General features: G+C 38.6%; 1 protein-coding gene across 2 annotated transcripts in view; it reads left to right on the top strand.

Annotated features, from left to right (window-relative positions):
• SH3BGRL (SH3 domain binding glutamate rich protein like) overlaps nucleotides 1-22,188 on the top strand; it is a 121,140-nt gene that overhangs the window by 39,733 nt on the left and 59,219 nt on the right. The window contains exon 2 of one of the 2 annotated variants that reach the window (XM_070365930.1): nucleotides 5,361-5,469. The exons of the other annotated variant lie outside the window; for it this stretch is intronic. Coding sequence (XP_070222031.1) covers nucleotides 5,446-5,469 — 24 coding nt within the window. The 5' untranslated portion in view covers nucleotides 5,361-5,445. The remainder of the gene's footprint in view (nucleotides 1-5,360; nucleotides 5,470-22,188) is intronic. 2 annotated transcript variants of the gene reach the window in all.

Here is a 22,188-nt window from a genome sequence, read left to right as displayed (position 1 = left end):
TAGGACATTTCACCCCAAAACAATGAATTTCACCTTTCTCTTAAGTGCACACGGAACCTTCTCCAGGATAGATCACATCCTGGGACATAAACCTAGCCTTGGTAAATTCAAAAAAAGTTGAAATCACTCCAAGCATCTTTTCTGATCACCTGCAGTAAGATTAGATGTCAATTACAGGGAAAAGCTACTAAAAATTCCAAAATATGGAGGTTGAACAACACACTTCTGAATAACCAACAAATCACAGAAGAAATCAAAATATGCATAGAGGAGAATTAAAATGAAAGTACAACAACCCAAAACCTATGGGACACTGTAAAAGTAGTACTAAGGGGAAGGTTCATAGCAATACAGGCCTACTTCAAGAAACAAGAAAAAAGTCTAATAAATAACCTAACTCTACACCTAAAGGAACTAGAAAAGGAAGAAATGAAGAACCCCAGGGTTAGTAGAAGGAAAGGAATCTTAACAATTAGGGCAGAAATAAATGCAAAAGAAACAAAATAGACCATAGCAAAAATCAATAAGCTAAAAGCTGGTTTTTTGAGAAGATAAACAAAATTGAGAAACCACTAGCCAGACTCATCAAGAAACAAAAGGAGAAGAATCAAATCAGCAAAATTGGAAATGAAAATGGAGAAATCATGACAGACATCACAGAAATACAAAGGATCATAAGAGACTACTATCAGCAATTATATGCCAAACAATGAACAACTTGGAAGAAATGGACAAATTCTTAGAAAATTATAACTTTCCAAAACCGAACCAGTAAGAAATAGAAAATCTTGACAGACCCATTACAAGCATGGAAATTAAAACTGTAATCATAAATTTTATAATGAACAAAGCTCAGAACTAGATGGCTTCACAGCTGAATTCTACCAAAAATTTAAAGAGGAGCCAACACCTATCCCACTCAAACTCTTCTAGTAAATGGTAAACTTCCAAACTCATTCTATGAGGCCACCATCACCCTAATACAAAAACCAGACACAGATGCCACACACACAAAAAAGAAAACTAAAGGCCAGTATCACTAACGAATATAGATGCAAAAATCCTTAACAAAATTCTAGCAAACAGAATCCAACAACATATTAGAAAGATCACACATCATGACCAAGTGGGCTTTATCCCAGGGATGCAAGGATTCTTTAATATCTGCAAATCAATCAATGTAATACACCATATTAACAAATTGAAAGATAAAAACCATATGATTATCTCAATAGATGCAGAGAAAGCCTTTGACAAAATTCAACATCCATTTATGATAAAACCCTCCAGAAAGCAGGAGTAGAAGGAACATACCTCAACATAATAAAAGCTATATATGACAAACTCACAGCAAACATTATCCTCAATGGTGAATAATTGAAAGTATTTCCCCCAAAGTAAGGAACAAGACAAGGGTGCCCACTCTCACCACTCCTATTCCACATAGTTTTGGAAGTTTTGGCCACAGCAATCAGAGCAGAAAAAGAAATAAAAGGAATCCAAATTGGAAAAGAAGATGTAAAACTCTCACTGTTTGCAGATGACATGATCCTCTACATAGAAAACCCTGAAGACTCCACCAGAAAATTACTAGAGCTAATCAATGAATATAGTAAAGTTGCAGAATATAAAATTAACACACAGAAATCACTTGCATCTCTATACACTAACAATAAGAAAACAGAAAGAGAAATTCAGAAAACAACTCGTTCATCATTGCAATGAAAAGAATAAAATACTTAGGAAGAGATTCACCTAAAGAAACAAAAGACCTGTATACAAAAAAACATAAACACTGATGAAAGAAATCGAAGAGGACACAAATAGATGGAGAAATATACCATGTTCATGGATTGGAAGAATCAATATAGTGAAAATGAGTATACCACCCAAAGCAATCTATAGAATCAATGCAGTTACTATCAAGCTACCAACGGTATTTTTCACAGAGCTAGAACAAATAATTTCACAATTTGTATGGAAATACAAAAAACCTCGAATAGCCAAAGCAATCTTGAGAAAGAAGAATGGAACTGGAGGAATCGACCTGGCTGACTTCAGGGTCTACTACAAAGCCACAATCATCAAGACAGTATGGTACTGGCACAAAGGCAGAAATATAGATTAATGGAACAAAATAGAAAGCCCAGATATAAATCCACGCACCTATGGACACCTTATCTTTGACAAAGGAGGCAAGACTATACAATGGAGAAAAGACAATCTCTTTAACAAGTGGCGCTGGGAAAACCGGTCAACAATTTATAAAAGAATGAAACTAGAACACTTTGTAACACCATACACAAAAATAAACACAAAATGGATTAAAGATCTAAATGTAAGACCAGAAAATATAAAACTTCTAGAGCAAAACATAGCAAAACACTCTATGACATAAATCACAGCAGGATCCTCTATGACCCACCTCCCAGAGTAATGGAAATATAAGCAAATATAAACAAAGGACCTAATTAAACTTAAAAGCTTTTGCACAACAAAGGAAACTATAACCAAGGTGAAAAGACAGCCTCCAGAATGGGATAAGGTCATCGCAAACGAAGCAACGGACAAAGAATAATCTCAAAATATACAAGCAACACCTGCAAATCAATTCCAGAAAAATAAACGACCCAATCAAAAAATGTACCAAAGAACTAAACAGAAATTTCTTTGAAGAAGACATACAGATTACTAACAAACACACGAAAAGGTCCTCAACATCACTCATTATCAAAGAAATGCAAATCAAAACCACAATGAGGTACCATATCATGCCTGTCAGAATGGCTGCAATCCAAATGTGTACAAGCAATAAATGCTGGAGAGGATGTGTTGGTGGAAATGCAAACTAGTACAGCCACTATGAAGAACAGTGTGGAGATTGCTAAAAAAAACAAACAAAAAAAAAACAAAAAAAAAAAACTGGAAATAGAACTGCAATATGACCGAGCAATCTAACTGCTGGTCATACAAACCAAGGAAACCAGAACTGAAGGAGACACGGGTACCTCAATGTTCATTGCAACACTCTTTATAATAGCAAGGATATAGAAGCTGCCTAGATGTTGATCAGCACACAAATTGATAAGACTGCTGGTTCACTTCAGTTCAGTTCAGTCCCTCAATCGTGTCCAACAATTTCTGACCCCCAAAACTGCAGCACGCCAGGCCCCCTGTCCGTCACCAACTCCCAGAGTTCACCCAAACTCTTGTCCATCGAGTCTGTGATGCCATCCAGCCATCTCATCCTCTGTCGTCGCCTTCTCCTCATGCCCCCATATCTCCCAGCATCAGAGTCTTTTCCAATGAGTCAACTCTTCGCATGAGGTGGCCAAAGTACTGGAGTTTCAGCTTCAGCATCAGTCCTTCCAAAGAACACCTAGGACTGATATCCTTTAGAATGGACTGGTTGGATTTCTTTGCAGTCCAAGGGACTCTCAAGACTCTTCCCCAACACCACAGTTGAAAAGCATCAATTCTTTGGCACTCAGCTTTCTTCACAGTCCAATTTCCACATCCATACATGGCCACTGGAAAAACCATAGCCTTGACTAGACAGAACTTTGTTGGCAAAGTAATGTCTCTGCTTTTCAATATGCTATCTAATTTTGTCACAACTTTCCTTCCAAGGAGTAAGGGTCTTTTAATTTCATGGCTGCAATCACCATCTGCAGTGACTATGGAGCCCTCAAAAATTAAGTCTGACACTGATTTTACTGTTTCCCATCTATTTCCCATGAAGTGATGGGACCAGATGCCTTGATCTTCCTTTTCTGAATGTTCAGCTTTAAGCCAACTTTTTCACTCTCCACTTTCTCTTTCATCAAGAGGCTTTTTAGTTCCTCTTCACTTTCTGCCAAAAGGGTGGTATCATCTGCATATCTGAGGTTATTGATATTTCTCCCGGCAATCTTCATTCCAGCTTGTGTTTCTTCCAGTGCAGCATTTCTCATGATGTACTCTGCATATAAGTTAAATAAGCAAGGTGACAGTATACAGCCTTGACGAACTCATTTTCCTATTTGGAACCAGTCTGTTGTTTCATGTCCAGTTCTAACTGTTGCTTCCTGACATGCATATAGGTTTCTCAAGAGGCAGGTCAGGTGGTCTGGTATTCCCATCTCTTTCAGAATTTTCCACAGTTTATTGTGATCCACACAGTCAAAGGCTTTGACATAGTCAAAAAAAGCAGAAATAGATATTTTTCTGGAACTCTCTTGCTTTTTCCATGATCCAGCAGATGTTGACAATTTGATCTCTGATTCCTCTGCCTTTTCTAAAACCAGCTTGAACATCAGGAATTTCACGGTTAACATATTGCTGAAGCCTGGCTTGGAGAATTTGAGCATTACTTTACTAGTATGTTAGATGAGTGCAATTGTGTGGTAGTTTGAGCACTCTTTGGCATTGCCTTTCTTTGGGATTGGAATGAAAACTGATCTTTTCCAGTCCTGTGGCCATTGCTGAGTTCTCCAAATTTGCTGGCATATTGTCTGCAGTGCTTTCACAGCATCATCTTGCAGGATTTGAAGTAGCTCAACTGGAATTCCATCACCTTCACTAGCTTTGTTCGTAGTGATGCTTTCTAAAGCCCATTTGACTTCACATTCCAGGATATCTGGCTCTAGGTGAGTGATCACACTATCGTGATTATCTGGGTCATGAAGATCTTTTCTGTACAGTTCTTCTGTGTATTCTTGCCATCTCTTCTTAATATCTTCTACTTCTGTTAGGTCCATACCATTTTTGTCCTTTATCGAGCCTATCTTTGCATGAACTATTCCCTTGGTATCTCTAATTTTCTTGAAGTGATCTCTAGTCTTTCTCATTCTGTTGTTTTCCTCTATTTCTTTGCATTGATCGCTGAGGAAGGCTTTCCTATCTCTCCTTGGTATTCTTTGGAACTCTGCATTCTGTTGCTTATATCTTTCCTTTTCTCCTTTGCTTTTAACTTCTCTTATTTTCACAGCTATTTGTAAGGCCTCCCCAGACAGCCATTTTGCTTTTTTTCATTTCTTTTCCATGGAAATGGTCTTGTTCACTGTTTCCTGTTCAATGTCACGAACCTCCGTCCATATTTCTTCAGGCACTCTATCTATCAGATCTAGTCCTTTAAATATATCTCTTACTTCCACTGTATAATCATATGGAATTTGATTTAGGCCAGACCTGAATGGTCTAGTGGTTTTCCCTACTTTCTTCAATTTAAGTGTGAATTGGCAATAAGTAGTTCATGATCTGAGCCACAGTCATCTCTAGGTCTTGTTTTTGCTGACTGTATAGAGCCTGTCCATCTTTGGCTGCAAAGAATATAATCAATCTGATTTCGGTGTTGCCCAACTGGTGATGTCCATGTGTAGATCGTTCAAGGTCAGGAGGGGCTGCTGTGAGGAGATTCCCCTCGTCCATGGTAAGGAGCAGCATCTGCACTTTGCTGGAGCAGCCATGAAGAGATACCTCACGTCCAAGGTAAGAGACACCCAACTATATGGTAGGTGTTACAAGAGGCATCAGAGGGCACACACACAAAGCATAATCACAGAAAACTAGTCAGTCTAATCACACGGACCACAGCCTTGTCTAACTCAGTGAAACTAAGCCATGCCATGTGGGACCACCCAAGACGGGCAGGTCATGGTTGAGCAGTTTGACAGAATGTGGTCCACTGGAGAAGAGAATGGCAAACTGCTTCAATATTCTTGCCTTGAGAACCCCATGAACAGTATGCAAAGGCAAAATGATAGGATACTAAAAGAGGAACTCCCCAGGTCAGTAGGTGCCCAATATGCTACTGGAGATCAGTGGAGAAATAACTCCAGAAAAATGAAGGGATGGAGCCAAAGCAAAAACAATACCCAGTTGTGGATGTGACTGGTGATAGAAGCAAGGTCTGATGCTCTAAATAGCAGTATTGCATAGGAACCTGGAATGTTAGGTCCATGAATCAAGGCAAATTGGAAGTAGTCAAACAGGAGATGGCAAGAGTGAACATCGACATTCTAGGAATCAGTGAACTAAAATGGACTGGAATTGGTGAATTTAACTCACATGACCATTATATCTACTACTGTGGGCAGGGATCCCTTAGAAGAATTGGAGTAGCCATCATGTCAACAAAGGAGTCCGAAATGCTGTACTTGGATGCAATCTCATAAACGACAGAATGATCTCTGTTCGTTTCCAAGGCAAACCATTCAATATCACAGTAATCCAAGTCTATGCTCCAGTAATGCTGAGAAAGCTGAAGTTGAACAGTTCTATGAAGACCTACAAGACCTTTTAGAACTAACATCCAAAAAAAATGTCCTTTTCATTATAGGGGACTGGAGTGCAAATGTAGGAAGTCAAGAAACACCTGGTGTAACAGGCAAATTTGTCCTTGGTATACGGAATGAAGCAGGGCAAAGCCTAATAGAGCTTTGCCAAGAGAACACACTGGTCATAGCAAACACCCTCTTCCAACAACACAAGAGAAGACTCTACACATGGGCATCACCAGATGGTCAATGCTGTGTTTCATATACCCAACAAAATATTAGTCAGCCATTAAAAAGAATACAGTTGAATCAGTTCTAATGAGGTGGATGAAACTGGAGCCTATTTTCCAGAGTTCAGTAAGTCAGAAAAAAAAAAACACCAATACAGTATACTAACACATATACATGGGATTTAGAATGATGGTAATGATAACCTTATATGTGAGTCAGCAAAAGAGACGGATATGTATAGAACAGTCTTTTGGACTCTGTGGGAGAAGGTGAGGGTGGGATGATTTGAGAGAACAGCACTGTAACAGACATATTATCATATGTGAAACACATCGCCAATCCAGGTTTGATGCATGAGACAGTGTTTTTTGGGCTGGTACACTGGGATGAACCAGAGGGATGGGATGCGGAGGGACGTGGGAGGAGGGTTCAGGATGTTGAACAGAGGTACAGCCATGGCTGATTCATGTCAATGGATGGCAAAAACCACTACAATACTGTAATTAGCCTCCAATTGAATACATTTAACAAATAGGGGAAAAAAAAGATTTCAATTATTCTTTTCTTCCAATGTTGTTCAGATTGTTTTATATCCAAAGATAGCCAGTAGATGTGATTGCTGATTATATTAAGATTTATATTAGGACAAAATGTTCTCCATCGAAGTTTTTTTCCTGCCTGTGACATGGAAGAACTTTTCTTCTGTGAGAGTATGCATGATATTTAACATAGGAATAGGTCTTACGGAAATTTCATTTTTTTTAGATGAGACTTAACTGGAATTATTCATGTTTTTACTCCCCAAACCTGTCTCTGTCTAAAATTATTAAAACTTTCTGGATCTTGAGGCACACAAATAGTTGGTCATGACTGCAAAGGTTGGTAGTAGGGCCTTACCAGGCCTGTTTTAATAACAGGAATGATTTTAATTCTGGACTTTGGACTTTAAAATTTTTGTGTCCATGTACGATTCATGCCAGTAGTTACTGCAGATGTTTTTGAGCTGACAAGTAGTGATGAAACATCTGGGTTTCCATGGGCTACAAAATTCATATGCCATGTAGTGGTTTAAATCACCAAGGTTTAAACCTTGGAGGTTGTCTTGAGTAGGTTACTTAACATTTTCCTTTCAGAGACTCTGTTTTTTTTTGTTTTGTTTTGTTTTGTTTTTCTCAAACAAATATAATGCTATCAACCTTACAGATCTCTTTTGAAGATTAAGAGCAAATGTGATATGCTTCATACTCTGCCTAGTATGCAATGGACACTTGATAAAACATAAGAGGTGACAATGACAAAGATGATGATGTTTAACTTTAATGAAGTAAACATATAAATATGAGCTTACTTAAGGTTTTGGGATCTAGTATGCCTGGCGGAGTCTTCCCTGGTGGCTCAGAGGTTAAAGCGTCTGCCTGGAATGCGGGAGACCCGGGTTTCATTCCTGGGTCGGGAAGATCCCCCGGAGAAAGAAATGACAACCCACTCCAGTATTCTTGCCTGGAGAATTCCATGGACTGAGGAACTTGGTAGGCTACAGTCCATGGAGTTGCAAAGAGTCGGACACGACTGAGTGACTTCACTACTATGCCTGGCAGAGACCACTACCAAACTGTCTCAGTAAGGTAGTTGTCCTTATCCTTTGGGAAGTTTAAAGGAGTTTCTAATTTTAAAAACTCTTCCTTTGGAAAAATGGGGCAAAAGGGACAGAGGTTAGGAAAGAGGTTAGGGAATTTATCTTTTTAATGCTTCAGCTTACTCAGTAGTTGGGTATCTCTGAAAGGATGATGTAGAAATAGGGACAGAAATAAATAGTGCCCCAAACAAATTGAGCAACACTAGTTCACTAATTCTTATGTATGACTGACTTACACACTGCCCTCTTGCACCTAGAAGGGTGTTTTTAATGCAGATGCTTTTTAATGTTTTTTTTTTTTTTTAATAATGTTTTTTAATTCCTTGGCCCAGGTCTAGAACTCCTGAATTATATTCCAAATCACATTAAGGTTTGAAAATCCACTAGTACAGATAAACCAGGTTGATGTGGGTTCAGATCTCTGTTTTGTCACCAATTAACTGTATTTATGGCTTCCATCCTTCTCAAGTGTCACTGCCATCTCTACTCTTAGCTCCCTCTTCCCCTTCTTTTCTCCTTGTTATTGTATAACCTACCCAACCACACAAACTCATTAAGACAGTTGTGTACTATTAATAGTTATCTTTTTCCCTGAGATCACTGAGATGTTATCATTTTACCTCTACTTACTGAACTTGTACAGTTTTCTAGCTGAACAACTATTTTTGTCTGTTTACTTCTCATTCTCAATCATTGGTCCTGACATGGCTGCCAGTTTTCCTGTCCAGTTTCTATGTTGTTTGAGTTACTATCCTGACCAGTCTGATGCTGAGTGTTTGTTACTTTTCTATTAGTCAACCCAATTTGCAGGCTTTATAGTCAACATAACTGAAGGGCACAGACTCAGATGTAAAGACCCTATCATCACTCAATACTTACTTAGACCCCAGTGCTGATAATATCCCATAGCTTATTCTGTAGAAAAGACTACATCTATGTGGTATGGGAGAAATGGATTAGGAATTTGCATTTGAGCTAGATCTCAGAAAATAAGCAATGTTTTCATTATCAGAGAAAAGGAAAGATCATTCCTGAGAGAGGCAAGAGCAAAATATGACTAGGGGACTGGTGAGCAACTCAGTGTTAGGTGTTCAATAAACATTTCATTGTTTCTCAAAGTGTAGTATGGGCATCACCTGCTTCAGAAAACTCACAAGATGCTGTTCAGAATTTCATTTGTGGATGTTGTTAGTATGTTGGATTAGGATCTTTGCAAATATGGCTCAAGAAACTGCTGTATTTTTAACAATAAGTACAGCATCAAAAACATCAAGTAGCTATGTACAACTAAAACTATGGGGCAAAGAACTAGAGAACATAAAGCCAGGTATTTTTTAAAGTGATACATTACATAATTTGAAGAATTAATATGCTAACTTTCTAAAAGAGGTGAAAGTGTTTGAAATTAGTCTTGGTCCATGTAACCAATCAACATATTATAATGCTTAGGATTTAGGAGAAACAGAAAGAAACTGATCTGAAGTCCAGTAAGTGTGTGTGTGTGTGTGTGTGTGTGTGTGTGTGTGTGTAAAAGAGAGATAGAGGAGGGAGGCAAGAGAGAAAGAGAGTAAATAGGATAGTACTGCAAAGAATTACTCATATGGCCTTAAAGTACAAGGGAAACTTCAATAAAAAATCAGACACAACTTGGAGACTTTGAGACCATGCAGATTAGATAGTTAAACAAAAGTCAAATGATTTTATTGAATCATATACTTATTTTATTATGTTTATAAAGTTCTTTCACGTATATTTGGAATAATACTCATAATCCAAAAATGTAAGCACTCATGTCACTCTACTGGGCATTAGGAAGTAGAGGCCTAGAAATTTAAACTTGCTTATGATTACATATCTAGTAGGTAGGATAGACAAATTATTAACCAAGTTTTCTGACTCAAAGGCCAGTATCATTGCCAATACAACAATATTGCCGCTCTCACTTCTGGAGATAATAATAACAACTAATAACAATGACTAACATTGATTGAATCCTGTGTGTCAGACATTGTTTAAAACATTTTATATATATTAACTCATTTTGGTCCTCTTTTTTATTGAGTACTTTTTTCTGTCAAAGATTGGTTTCCCATCCTGACTTCTAAAATCCTTATATCAAGTGTATGTGCCTTTCCTATACAGATCCTTACAATGTATGAAGCAGATTGAAGTAAAAAGGAAAAAAAAAAAAAGAGGAGGGGAGAAAAACCAAGAAAAAGGTGTGGTGGAAGGACACATAAATTTCAGGACTGGACAAGTCAGGATTTTTTGAACATCAAGCGATCTCTGCCAATCAGTTGTGAGACAGTAGATAAGTTATAGATCCGTTCCGTTCAGTTCAGTCGCTCAGTCGTGTCCGACTCTTTGCGACCCCATGAATTGCAGCACGCCAGGCCTCCCTGTCCATCACCAACTCCCGAAGTTCACTCAGACTCATGTCCATCGAGTCAGTGTTGCCATCCAGCCATCTCATCCTCTGTCGTCCCCTTCTCCTCCTGCCCCCAATCCCTCCTAGCATCAGAGTCTTTTCCAATGAGCCAACTCTTCGCATGAGGTGGCCAAAGTACTGGAGTTTCAGCTTCAGCCTCATTCCTTCCAAAGAACACCCAGGGCTGATCTCCTTCAGAATGGACTGGTTGGATCTCCCTGCTGTCCAAGGGACTCTCAAGAGTCTTCTCCAACATCACACTTCAAAAGCATCAATTCTTTGGCGCTTAGCCTTCTTCACAGTCCAACTCTCACATCCATACATGACCACAGGAAAAACCATAGCCTTGACTAGACGGACCTTTGTTGGCAAAGTAATGTCTCTGCTTTTCAATATGCTATCTAGGTTGGTCATAACTTTCCTTCCAAGGAGTAAGCGTCTTTTAATTTCATGGCTGCAATCACAATCTGCAGTGATTTTGGAGCCCCCAAAAATAAAGTCTGACACTGTTTCCACTGTTTCCCCATCTATTTTCCATGAAGTGACGGGACTGAATGACATGATCTTCCTTTTCTGAATGTTCGGCTTTAAGCCAACTTTTTCACTCTCCACTTTCACTTTCATCAAGAGGCTTTTTAGTTCCTCTTCACTTTCTGCCAAAAGGGTGGTATCATCTGCATATCTGAGGTTATTGATATTTCTCCTGACAATCTTCATTCCAGCTTGTGTTTTTTCCAGTCCAGCGTTTCTCATGATGTACTCTGCATATAAGTTAAATAAGCAGGGTAACAATATACAGCCTTGATGTACTCCTTTTCCTATTTGGAACCAGTATGTTGTTCCATGTCCAGTTTTAACTGTTGCTTCCTGACCTGCATACAAATTTCTCAAGAGGCAGATCAGGTGGTCTGGTATTCCCATCTCTTTCAGAATTTTCCACATTTTATCGTGATCCACACAGTGAAAGGCTTTGGCATAGTCAATAAGGCAGAAATAGATGTTTTTCTGGAACTCTATTGCTTTTTCCATGATCCAGCGGATATTGGCAATTTGATCTCTGGTTCCTCTGCCTTTTCTAAAACCAGCTTGAACACCTAGAAGATCACGGTTCACATATTGCTGAAGCCTGGCTTGGAGAATTTTGAGCATTACTTTACTAGCGTGTGAGATGTGTGCAATTGTGCGGTAGTGTGAGCATTCTTTGGCATTACTTTTCTTTGGGATTGGAATAAAAACTGACCTTTTCCAGCCCTGTGGCCACTGCTGAGTTTTCCAAATTTGCTGGCATATTGAGTACAGCACTTTCACAGCATCATCTTTCAGGATTTGAAATAGCTCCATTGGAATTCCATCACCTCCACTAGCTTTGTTCGTAGTGATGCTTTTTAAGGCCCACTTAACTTCACATTCCAGGATGTCTGGCTCTGGGTCAGTGATCACATGGTTATGAAGATAGATAAGTAATAAGGCAGCACTTAATTTTAAAATGTTGATCAACATGAGAATCTTAACTGAGCTTCATCTTTTATGAGCCTTGAGATGTTATGCCTATATGCAGCACATAATTTCATGCCTGTAGCCCAAAGATGTATTTTATATCTTTGAATTGTTTACCTTCTCAAAAGAAGCAAAGAGCAAAAACCAGTTGTATGTATATAGTAATCATTGAACTTTAGCCAGTTCTAGAGATGTCTTCTAGTGGCTTATACATCAAGCATTTGCTTAACAGCTTAGAGGACATTTTAGGAGTTAGGGAGAGGAAATTAAAACCCTGGGATACTAGCAAGGCATTTTTAATTTATTTTATTTTATTTTTGGCTGTGCTGGGTCTTTATTGCTGCATGGGCTTTTGCTGGTTGTGGCAAGTGAGGGCTACTCTCTAGTTGCTTGTGCGGTGGCATTGGCATCTCACTGCAGTGGCTTCTTTTGTGGAGCACAGGCTCTAAGCATACAGACTCAGTAGTTGTGGCACATGGGCTTAGTTGCTCCATGGCATGTGGGATTTTCCCAGACCAGGGATCGAACCCATGTCCCCTGTGTTGGCAGGTAGATTCTTAACCACTGGACGACTGGGGAATCCCTTAACAAGGCATTTTTACGTATTTCTTTCCTTTTCCTGCCACTTTTCTGGCTGAGTTTTTAGGCCTGAAAGTTCATATATTGTATTTTTTTTTTCAGTTCCTTTTCTTCTTACTTAGAATTGGACCAAAACAGACTTTGATTAAAATATGAGAATACTGCTAGTAACTGATTTTACAATGGTTACAGTGCCAATAGCATAAATCCAGTTAGTATTCTCAGGACAGGAGAACCACCGCAGTGATTCACTATCTTTTAAATAAGGTCTTGAAAAATTATTTATTGAAGACCATCAGTGTATAATGCACTCTGTTTGGTATACAAATATATATTAGATATATGACCAGCCCTTGAAGGGATTATAATCTAGTAGGGGTAACAAGATTTATATGTTAATGTGGTTTTTTTTTTTTTTCAGAAATTTTTTTTTCCTGCTTTCACATGATAAAAGCTCTATAAAGACAGAAGCACTTATATCAAGTTAACTGTGTGAGTAGAAAGCAAAAGAAAAGCACAGTGAATTAATTTACCAATTCTTCATTCCTTATTGTGAATAATCATATTTATAATAACCTAAAACCTCTTCACTTGCAAAGATAGCATTTACTGAATATATTTTCTTGTTTGGCTGTACCAAAGTAGGTTTTTACAAAATTCAGATAGCGGTATCTGTTATCATTATCATAGATTGTTTATTTCCCCAAAATAGAAGTCTTCTAGCTCAATTTATTTAAAAATTAACTCTCATCTTTTTTCCCTGCCAGTGCTCTCACCATTCTTACCTTCTTAGATATACTGCCACCCTGATATATAATATGCATACATATAAAAGATCTTCTGTCACAATATCGTGTGTTTGCCAGTCTTCCCATGTTATTATCAGGATCATTTTTTAATTAAATAAGATAATTTGTCTTCAAAAGCCTAGTCCATTAATTAGCACATAATTAGTTCCCTTTCACTTGTCCCTTTTATGTCCTGGAAGTCACTTTTCATACTGATTTTTTGATAAATGATAGAATTTATCAAGTAATCACTGTCTGAAATTATTTTGTTTATTAATTTGTTTTCCTATTATTCAATTATAAGCTGTTTCCTGTCATTAAATTATAAACTTTGTGGGAGCAAAACCTTCCTTTTCAGTCCTGTTTATTGCTCTTTCTCTGAAGCCTAAAACAAGTGCCAGGAATCTACTAGACTCAGCTCAATAAGCACTTGTTAGGTGAGTGATTGATTAAGTGAATCTTACTCCTTAAACTTTCCCAACAAATCCATCAGTGAAACCTATCAGTTTTTCTTTTAATGATATCTCTTAGATTCTCCTCTGCATTTTTACAGCTCACACATTCCAATTGACCCTGAATGCTTTAAACCTAAGCAATAATTTCTTACCTGTAGTCTGTTTTCAACCAATCCTGCATACTGCTGCTTTTCTGATTTTTCCTTAAACACTATTTCCTTCACCTCATTTCATGGCTTAACCTTCTCCAAATGCTTCTTGGTTCAAATGTAAGTAATGGATGTGAAAGCTTAAAGTGCTATATGAGGGTTGTCCTTCTGTTGATTATTGGATTGTAAGATTTACCAGCAATTATTTCCACCATGTCTCTTTCATTGTTGTTTCTTTTCTAAAACACCTATGGACCTTATACTTTATTCAACCTGATATGCTGATGGAAGCTCTGCAGCCTCCTCCAAAAGACTTGACACATACACTTTTTCGAGGATTCACAGATCCTAAGATCTACGTTAAGAATCCATTTCATAATTTTAATCTCACAATTAAACATTCCATTAAATAACATCTTGTATTGCTGTAAAGTTTCACATGCCTATGATCTCCTTTCTTAGGTAGAATTTTTGTCTTCTCTTGTAGTCCCCAGAGAATGTATGTAATAAAATGCTGGGCCTAGAAAAAGCACTTCATAAATACTTGCTGACTTGACATACAGACCCATATCCATTTATTTCCATGAAAAAGCTAATAATAATTCAGCCAAAGGATTGAGAGAAACCAGTAAGTAACTATGAAATAGTAGTTAAGAAGTAGTTAAGAAGTAGTTAAGACTTTCTACAAAAGTAGAAAGTCAAGAAACACCTGGAGTAACAGGCAAATTTGGCCTTGGAATATCTGTGAACTGAAATATTAATCATAAAACTAATCCTACAGGGTAGCAGAAGGGAATGTGGGGAGGAGTCAGTGAACTGTTCTGATTGTCTTGGTGATTATATGACTATGCATTTGTCAAAATCCATAGATATGTATACCAAGAGAGTGAACTTCACAGTGTATAATTTAAAATACATTTAAAATACTTTTAATATAGTAGAGGTTTTTGTTTTTGTTTTGGCTATGCAGCTTGTGGGATCTTAGTCTCCCCCAACCAGGTCAGTAGGTGCCCAATATGCTACTGGAGAACAGTGGAGAAAAAAACTCCAGAAAGAATGAAGGGATGAAGCCAAAGCAAAAAAATGCCCAGCTGTGGATATGACTGGTGATAGAAGCAAGGTCTGATGCTGTAAAGAGCAATATTGCATAGGAACCTGGAATGTCAGGTCCATGAATCAAGGTAAATTGGAAGTGGTCAAACAGGAGATGGCAAGAGTGAACATCGACATTATAGGAATCAGTGAACTAAAATGGACTGGAATGGGTGAATTTAACTCAGATGACCATTAAATCTACTACTATGGGCAGGAATCCCTCATAACAAATGGAGTAGCCATCATGGTCAACAAAAGAGTCCAAAATGCAGTACTTGGATGCAATCTCATAAACGACAAAATGATCTCTGTTCGTTTCCAATGCAATACATTCAGTATCAAAGGAATCCAAATCTATGCCCCAGCCAGCAACGCTGAAGAAGCTGAAGTTGAACGGTTCTATGAAGACCTACAAGACCTGTTAGAACTAACACTCCAAAAAGAGGTCTTTTTCATTATAGGGGACTGGAATACAAAAGTAGAAAGTCAAGAAACACCTGGAGTAACAGGCAAATTTGGCCTTGGAATACGGAATGAGCAGGGCAAAGGCTATTAGAGTTTTGCCAAGAGAACGCACTGGTCATAGCAAACACCCTCTTCCAACAACACAATAGAAGACTCTACACATGGACATCACCAGATGGTCAACACCGAAATCAGATTGATTATATTCTTTGCAGCCAAAGATGGAGAAGCTCTATACAGTCAGCAAAAACAAGACCGGGAGCTGACTGTGACTCAGATCATGAGCTCCTTATTGCCAAATCCAGAATTAAATTGAAGAAAGTAGGGGAAACCACTAGACCATTCAGGTATGACCTAAATCAAATGTGTTATGATTATACAGTGGAAGTGAGAAACAGATTTAAGGGCCTAGATCTGATAGATAGAGTGCCTGATGAACTATGGACTGAAGTTCGTGACATTGTACAGGAGACAGGGATCAAGACCATCACCATGGAAAAGAAATGCAAAAAAGCAAAATGGCTGTCTGGGGAGGCCTTACAAGTAGCTGTGAAAAGAAGAGAAGTGAAAAGCAAAGGAGAAAAGGAAAGATATAAGCATCTGAATGCAGAGTTCCAAAGAATAGCAAGAAGAGATAAGAAAGCCTTCCTCAGGGATCAATGCAAAGAAACAGAGGGAAACAACAGAATGGGAAAGCCTAGAGATGTCTTCCAGAAAATTAGAGATACCAAGGGAACATTTCATGCAAAGATGGTCTTGATAAAGGACAGAAATGGTATGGACCTAACAGAAGCAGAAGATATTAAGAAGAGGTGGCAAGAATACACAGAAGAACTGTACAAAAAAAGATCTTCATGACCCGATAACCATGATGGTATGATCACTGACCTAGAGCCAGACATCCTGGAATGTGAAGTCAAGTGGGCCTTAGAAAGCATCACTACGAACAAAGCTAGTGGAGGGGATGGAATTCCAGTGGAGTATTTCAAATCCTGAAAGATGATGCTGTGAAAGTGCTGTGCTCAATATGCCAGCAAATTTGGAAAACTCAGCAGTGGCCACAGGACTGGAAAAGGTCAGTTTTTATTCCAATCCTAAGAAAGGCAATGCCAAAGAATGCTCAAACTACCACACAATTGCACTCATCTCACACGCTAGTAAAGTAATGCTCAAAATTCTCCAAGCCAGGCTTCAGCAATATGTGAACCGTGATCTTCTAGGTGTTCAAGCTGGTTTTAGAAAAGGCAGAGGAACCAGAGATCAAATTGCCAACATCCGCTGGATCATGGAAAAAGCAAGAGAGTTCCAGAAAAACATCTATTTCTGCTTTGTTGACTATGCCAAAGCCTTTGAATGTGTGGATCACAATAAACTGTGGAAAATTCTGAAAGAGGTTGGAATAGCAGACCACGTGACCTGCCTCTTGAGAAATTTGTATGCAGGTCAGGAAGCAACAGTTAGAACTGGACATGGAACAACAGACTGGTTCCAAATAGGAAAAGGATTATGTCAAGGCTGTATATTGTCACCCTGCTTATTTAACTAATATTCAGAGTACATCATGAGAATCGCTGGGCTGCAAGAAGCACAAGCTGGAATGAAGATTGCTGGGAGAAATATCAATAACCTCAGATATGCAGATGATACCACCCTTTTGGCAGAAAGTGAAGAGTAACTAAAAAGCTTCTTGATGAAAGTGAAAGTGGAGAGTGAAAAAGTTGGCTTAAAGCTGAACATTCAGAAAACGAAGATCATGGCAACTGGTCCCATCACTTCATGGGAAAGAGATGGGGAAACAGTGGAAACAGTGTCAGACTTTGGTTTTTTTTTTTTTGGCTCCAAAATCACTGCAGATGATGACTACAGCCATGAAATTAAAAGACGTTTACTCCTTGGAAGGAAAGCTATCACCAACCTAGATAGCACATTAAAAAGCAGAGACATTACTTTGTCAACAAAGGTCCGTCTAGTAAGGCTATGGTTTTTCCAGTGGTCATGTATGGATGTGAGAGTTGGACTGTGAAGAAGGCTGAGCACCAAAGAATTGATGCTTTTGAACTGTGGTATTGGAGAAGACTCTTGCGAGTCCCTTAACCAGTCCATTCTGAAGATCAGCCCTGGGATTTCTTTGGAAGGAATGATGCTAAAGCTGAAACTTCAGTACTTTAGCCACCTCATGCAAAGAGTTGACTCATTGGAAAAGACTCTGATGCTGGGAGGGATTAAGGGCAGGAGGAGAAGGGGACAACAGAGGATGAGATGGCTGGATGCCATCACACACTCGATGGACGTGAGTTTGAGTGAACTCCGGGAGTTGGTGATGGACAGGGAGGCCTGGCGTGCTGCAATTCATGGGGTCGCAAAGAGTCGGACATTACTGAGCGACTGAACTGAACTGAACTGAACTGAGATAGAATGATGGACAAGATACATAAAATTTCAACCTTTAGAGACAATTTACCATATAGCAGTCAGTGTTAGGTGAATATTGTTTCTTTTGTGTGTAATGTTCTGTGCAATAGTTCTGGGAGGTGAGTATTATTACTCTCCACTACAGGAATTTAAGAGTCAGAGATTAATCAACTTGCTCCATCACACAGATAATAAGTGGAGGATCTGAGATCCAAATCCAAGTCATTTGGGTTATGTATGAATTTTCTATGTTGTTTAAGAAATTACTGTGAATATAGTAACTTAGTACACATTTATTATATCACAGTGCCTAAAAGTCAGGACTCCAGGTGTACCTTAGATAGGTCCTAAAAGGCTACATCAAGGTATCAACCAAGAAAGGTTTCTCATCTGGAGACTCCACTGTAAAAGAATCCATCTTCAAACTCATGTGGTGGTTGTTGTTCAGTTGCTCATTCTGTCTGACTCTTTGCAAATCCATGGAATACAGCATGCCAGGCTTCCTTGCCCTTAACCATCTTCTGGAGTTTGCTCAAACTCATGTCCATTGAGTTGGTGATGCCATCCAACCATCTTATCCTCTATTGTCCCTTTCTCCTCATGCCTTCAATCTTTCCCAGCATCAGGGTCTTTTTCAGTGAGTCAGCTCGTTGCATCAGGTGGCCAAACTATTGGAGCTTCAGCTTCAACATCAGTCCCTTCAATGAATATTCAGGACTGATTTCCTTTAGAATTGACAGGTTTGATCTCCTTGCTATTCAAGGGACTTTCAACAGACTTTTCCAGCACCATAGTTCGAAGGCATCAGTTCTTTGGTGCTAAGCCTTTTTATTGTCCAACTCTCACATCTATACATGACTACTGAAAAAACCATAGCTTTGACTATACAAACCATTGTAGGCGAAGTAATGTCTCTGCTTTTTAATATGCTGTCTAGGTTTGTCATAGCTTTTCTTCCAAGGAGCAAATGTCTTTTATTTTCATGGCTGCAGTCACTGTCCATAGTGATTTTGGAGCCCCCCAAAATAAAGTATTTTATTGTTTCCATTGTTTTCCCATCTATTTGCCATGAAATGATGGGACCATATGCCATGATCTTAGTTTTTTGCGTGTTGAATTTTAAGCCAGCTTTTTCACTCTCCTTATTTCACCTTCATCAAGAGCCACTTTAGTTGCTTTTTGCTTTCTGCCATACAGGTGGTTTCATCTGCATATCTGAGGTTATTGATATTTCTTCCAGCAATCTTAATTGTAGCTTATGCTTCATCCAACCCGGAATTTCATATGATATACTCTGCGTGTATGTTAAATAAGCAGGGTGACAATATACAGCCTTGACCTACTCTTCCCCTATTTGGAACCAATCTGTTGCTCCATGCCCAGTTCTAACTTTTGCTTCTTGACCTGCGTACAGGTTTCAAAGCAGGCAGGTAAGGTGCTCTGTTATTCCCATCTCTTTAAAATTTTTCCACAGTTTGTTGTGATCTATACAGTTAAAGGCTTTAGTGTAGTCAATGAAGCAGAAGTAGATGTTTTTCTGGAATTCTCTAGCTTTTTCTATGATCCATTGGATGTTCGCAATTTGATCCCTGGTTCCTCTGCCTTTTCTAAATCTAGCTTGTACATCTGGAAGTTCTCGGTCCACATAAAAGTGAAGCCTAGCTTTGATAATTTTGAGCATTCCTTTGCTAACATGTGAAATGAGTGCTACTGTGCAGTAGTTTGAACATTATTTGGCATTTCACTTCTTTGGGATTGGAATGATAACTGACCTTTTCCAGTCCTGTGGCCACTGCTGAGTTTTCCAAATTTGCTGGCATATTGAGTGCAGCACTTTCACAGCATCATCTTTCAGGATTTGAAATAGCTCAACTGGAATTCCATGACCTCCACTAGCTTTGTTCGTAGTGATGCTTCCTAAGGCCCGCTTGACTTCACATTCCAGGATGTCTGGCTCTAGATGAGTCATCCCACCATTGTGGTTATCTAGGTCATGAAGATCTTTTTTGTACAGTTCTTCTGGGTATTCTTGCCACCTCTTCTTAATATCTTCTGCTTCTGTTAGATCCATACAATTTCTGTCTTTTATTGTGCCCATGTTTGCGTGAATTATTTCCTTGGTATCTCTAATTTTCTTGAAGAGATCTCTAGTCTTTTCTATTCTATTGTTTTCCTCTATTTCTTTGCATTTTTTACTCATAAAGGCTTTCTGATCTCTCCTTGCTAGTATCTGGAAGTCTTCAGTCAGATGGGTAAATCTTTCCTTTTCTCCTTTGCCTTTTGGTGCTCTTCTTTTCTTAGCAATTTGCAAAGCCTCCTCAGACAGCTACTTTGCCTTTTTGCATTTATTTTTCTTTGGGATGGTTTTGATCACCACTCCCTGTACAGTTTTCCTAACTTCCATCCATAGTTCTTCAGGCACTCTGTTAATCAGATCTAATCCTTTGAATCCACTTGTCACTTCCACTGTGTAATTATAAAGGATTTGATTTGAATCATGCCTGAATGGCCTAGTGGTTTTCTGTATGTTCTTCAATTTAAATCTGTGTTAGTTGGTAAAATTTATTTCCTTGAAGATATAGTACTCAGGACAGCTTCTTCGTAGCCAACAAAGGAGAGAGAAACTCTTCTGAGTCAGCTAGAAAAATAAAGCCCTGTGTAGCAGTGTTATAACATCATCATTAGAGTGATGTCCCATCAACTTTGGCATATTATATTGACTGGAAGCAAGTAACATTGCCTGCCCACACTATAGAGGAAGGAATTCTGTAAAGAAGTAAATACCAGGAGGTGAGGATCATGGGGGCCGTAAGTTCCATAGACAATTGTCTTTCCACTATGTTGTGTTGATTCTACTATGAGTTCAGTATACATGAATGGATTTTTTTGAAATATTAAAAAAAATATTGTAAAGCTGTGTTACACCACTGGAAAAGTTTAGTAGGGGGAATTCCCATAATCTCATAATTCCAGCACAGTTTAATTAGTCACATGAGCAGGGAGATACAGACTCACTCCTGATCTAAGTGGTCATAACAATTATGTTTGGATCACTGTCTAGATTTTAAAATACATATATAGTTCTCTTTTTCACAGTTGGAATCATAGTAAAAACATAATTCTCTAGATTTCTTTTACTTTTTACATCATAACTATTTTTCCTTGCTGCTACATAATTGCTGCTGGTCAGTTTTAATGTGTTCATAGCAGTCTTTCAAGTGATTACACCACTGATTGCTTAACCAGGTATGAATAATTGGATATGCAGGTAACTTTCAATTCTCTGCCGTTAAAAACAAACCAATAAATTACTACAACAATAAAAACACATCAAAACAATGCATAATCTCATCGGGCACACAATTCTACTGTCTTTTTGGATTATTTACTTGTTTTAATATAAATTTATTTATTTTAATTGGAGGCTAATTACTTTACAATATTTTATTGGTTTTGCCATACATCAACATGAATCTGCCACAGGTGTACACGTGTTCTCCATCCTGATCCCCCTCCCACCTCCCTCCCCATACCATCCGTCTGAGTCAGCGCAGTGTACCAGCCCCGAGCATCCTGTATCATGCATTGAACCTGGACTGGTGATTCATTTCACATATGATATTATACATGTTCAATGCCATTCTCCAAAGTCATCCCACTCTCGCCCTCTCCCACAGTCCATAAGACTGTTGTATACATCTGTGTCTGTATACATCTTGCATACAGGGTTATTGTTACCATCTTTCTAAATTCCATATATATGCGTTAGTATACTGTATTGGTGTTTTTCTTTCTGGCTTACTTCACTCTGTATAATAGGCTCGAGTTTCATCCGCCTCATTAGAACTGATTCAAATGTATTCTTTTTAATGGCAGAATAATACTCCACTGTGTATATGTACCACAAATCTCTTATCCATTCATCTGCTGATGGCCATCTAGGTTGCTTCCATGTCCTGTCTATTATAAACAGTGCTGTGATGAACATTGGGGTACACGTGTCTCTTTCAATTCTGGTTTCCTTGGTGTGTATGCCCAGCAGTGGTATTGCTGGGTCATAAGGCAGTTCTATTTCCAGTTTTTTAAGGAATCTCCACACTGTTCTCCATAATGGCTGAATTAGTCTGCATTCCCACCAACAGTGTAAGAGGGTTCCCTTTTCTCCACACCCTCTTCAGCATTTATTGCTTGTAGAC

This window comes from Bos mutus, chromosome X (assembly GCF_027580195.1).
Source record: "Bos mutus isolate GX-2022 chromosome X, NWIPB_WYAK_1.1, whole genome shotgun sequence".
Classification (NCBI taxonomy): Eukaryota; Metazoa; Chordata; class Mammalia; order Artiodactyla; family Bovidae; genus Bos; species Bos mutus.
The sequence above is the reverse complement of the archived record's forward strand: the minus strand, read 5'-3'. Positions and strand labels throughout refer to the sequence as shown.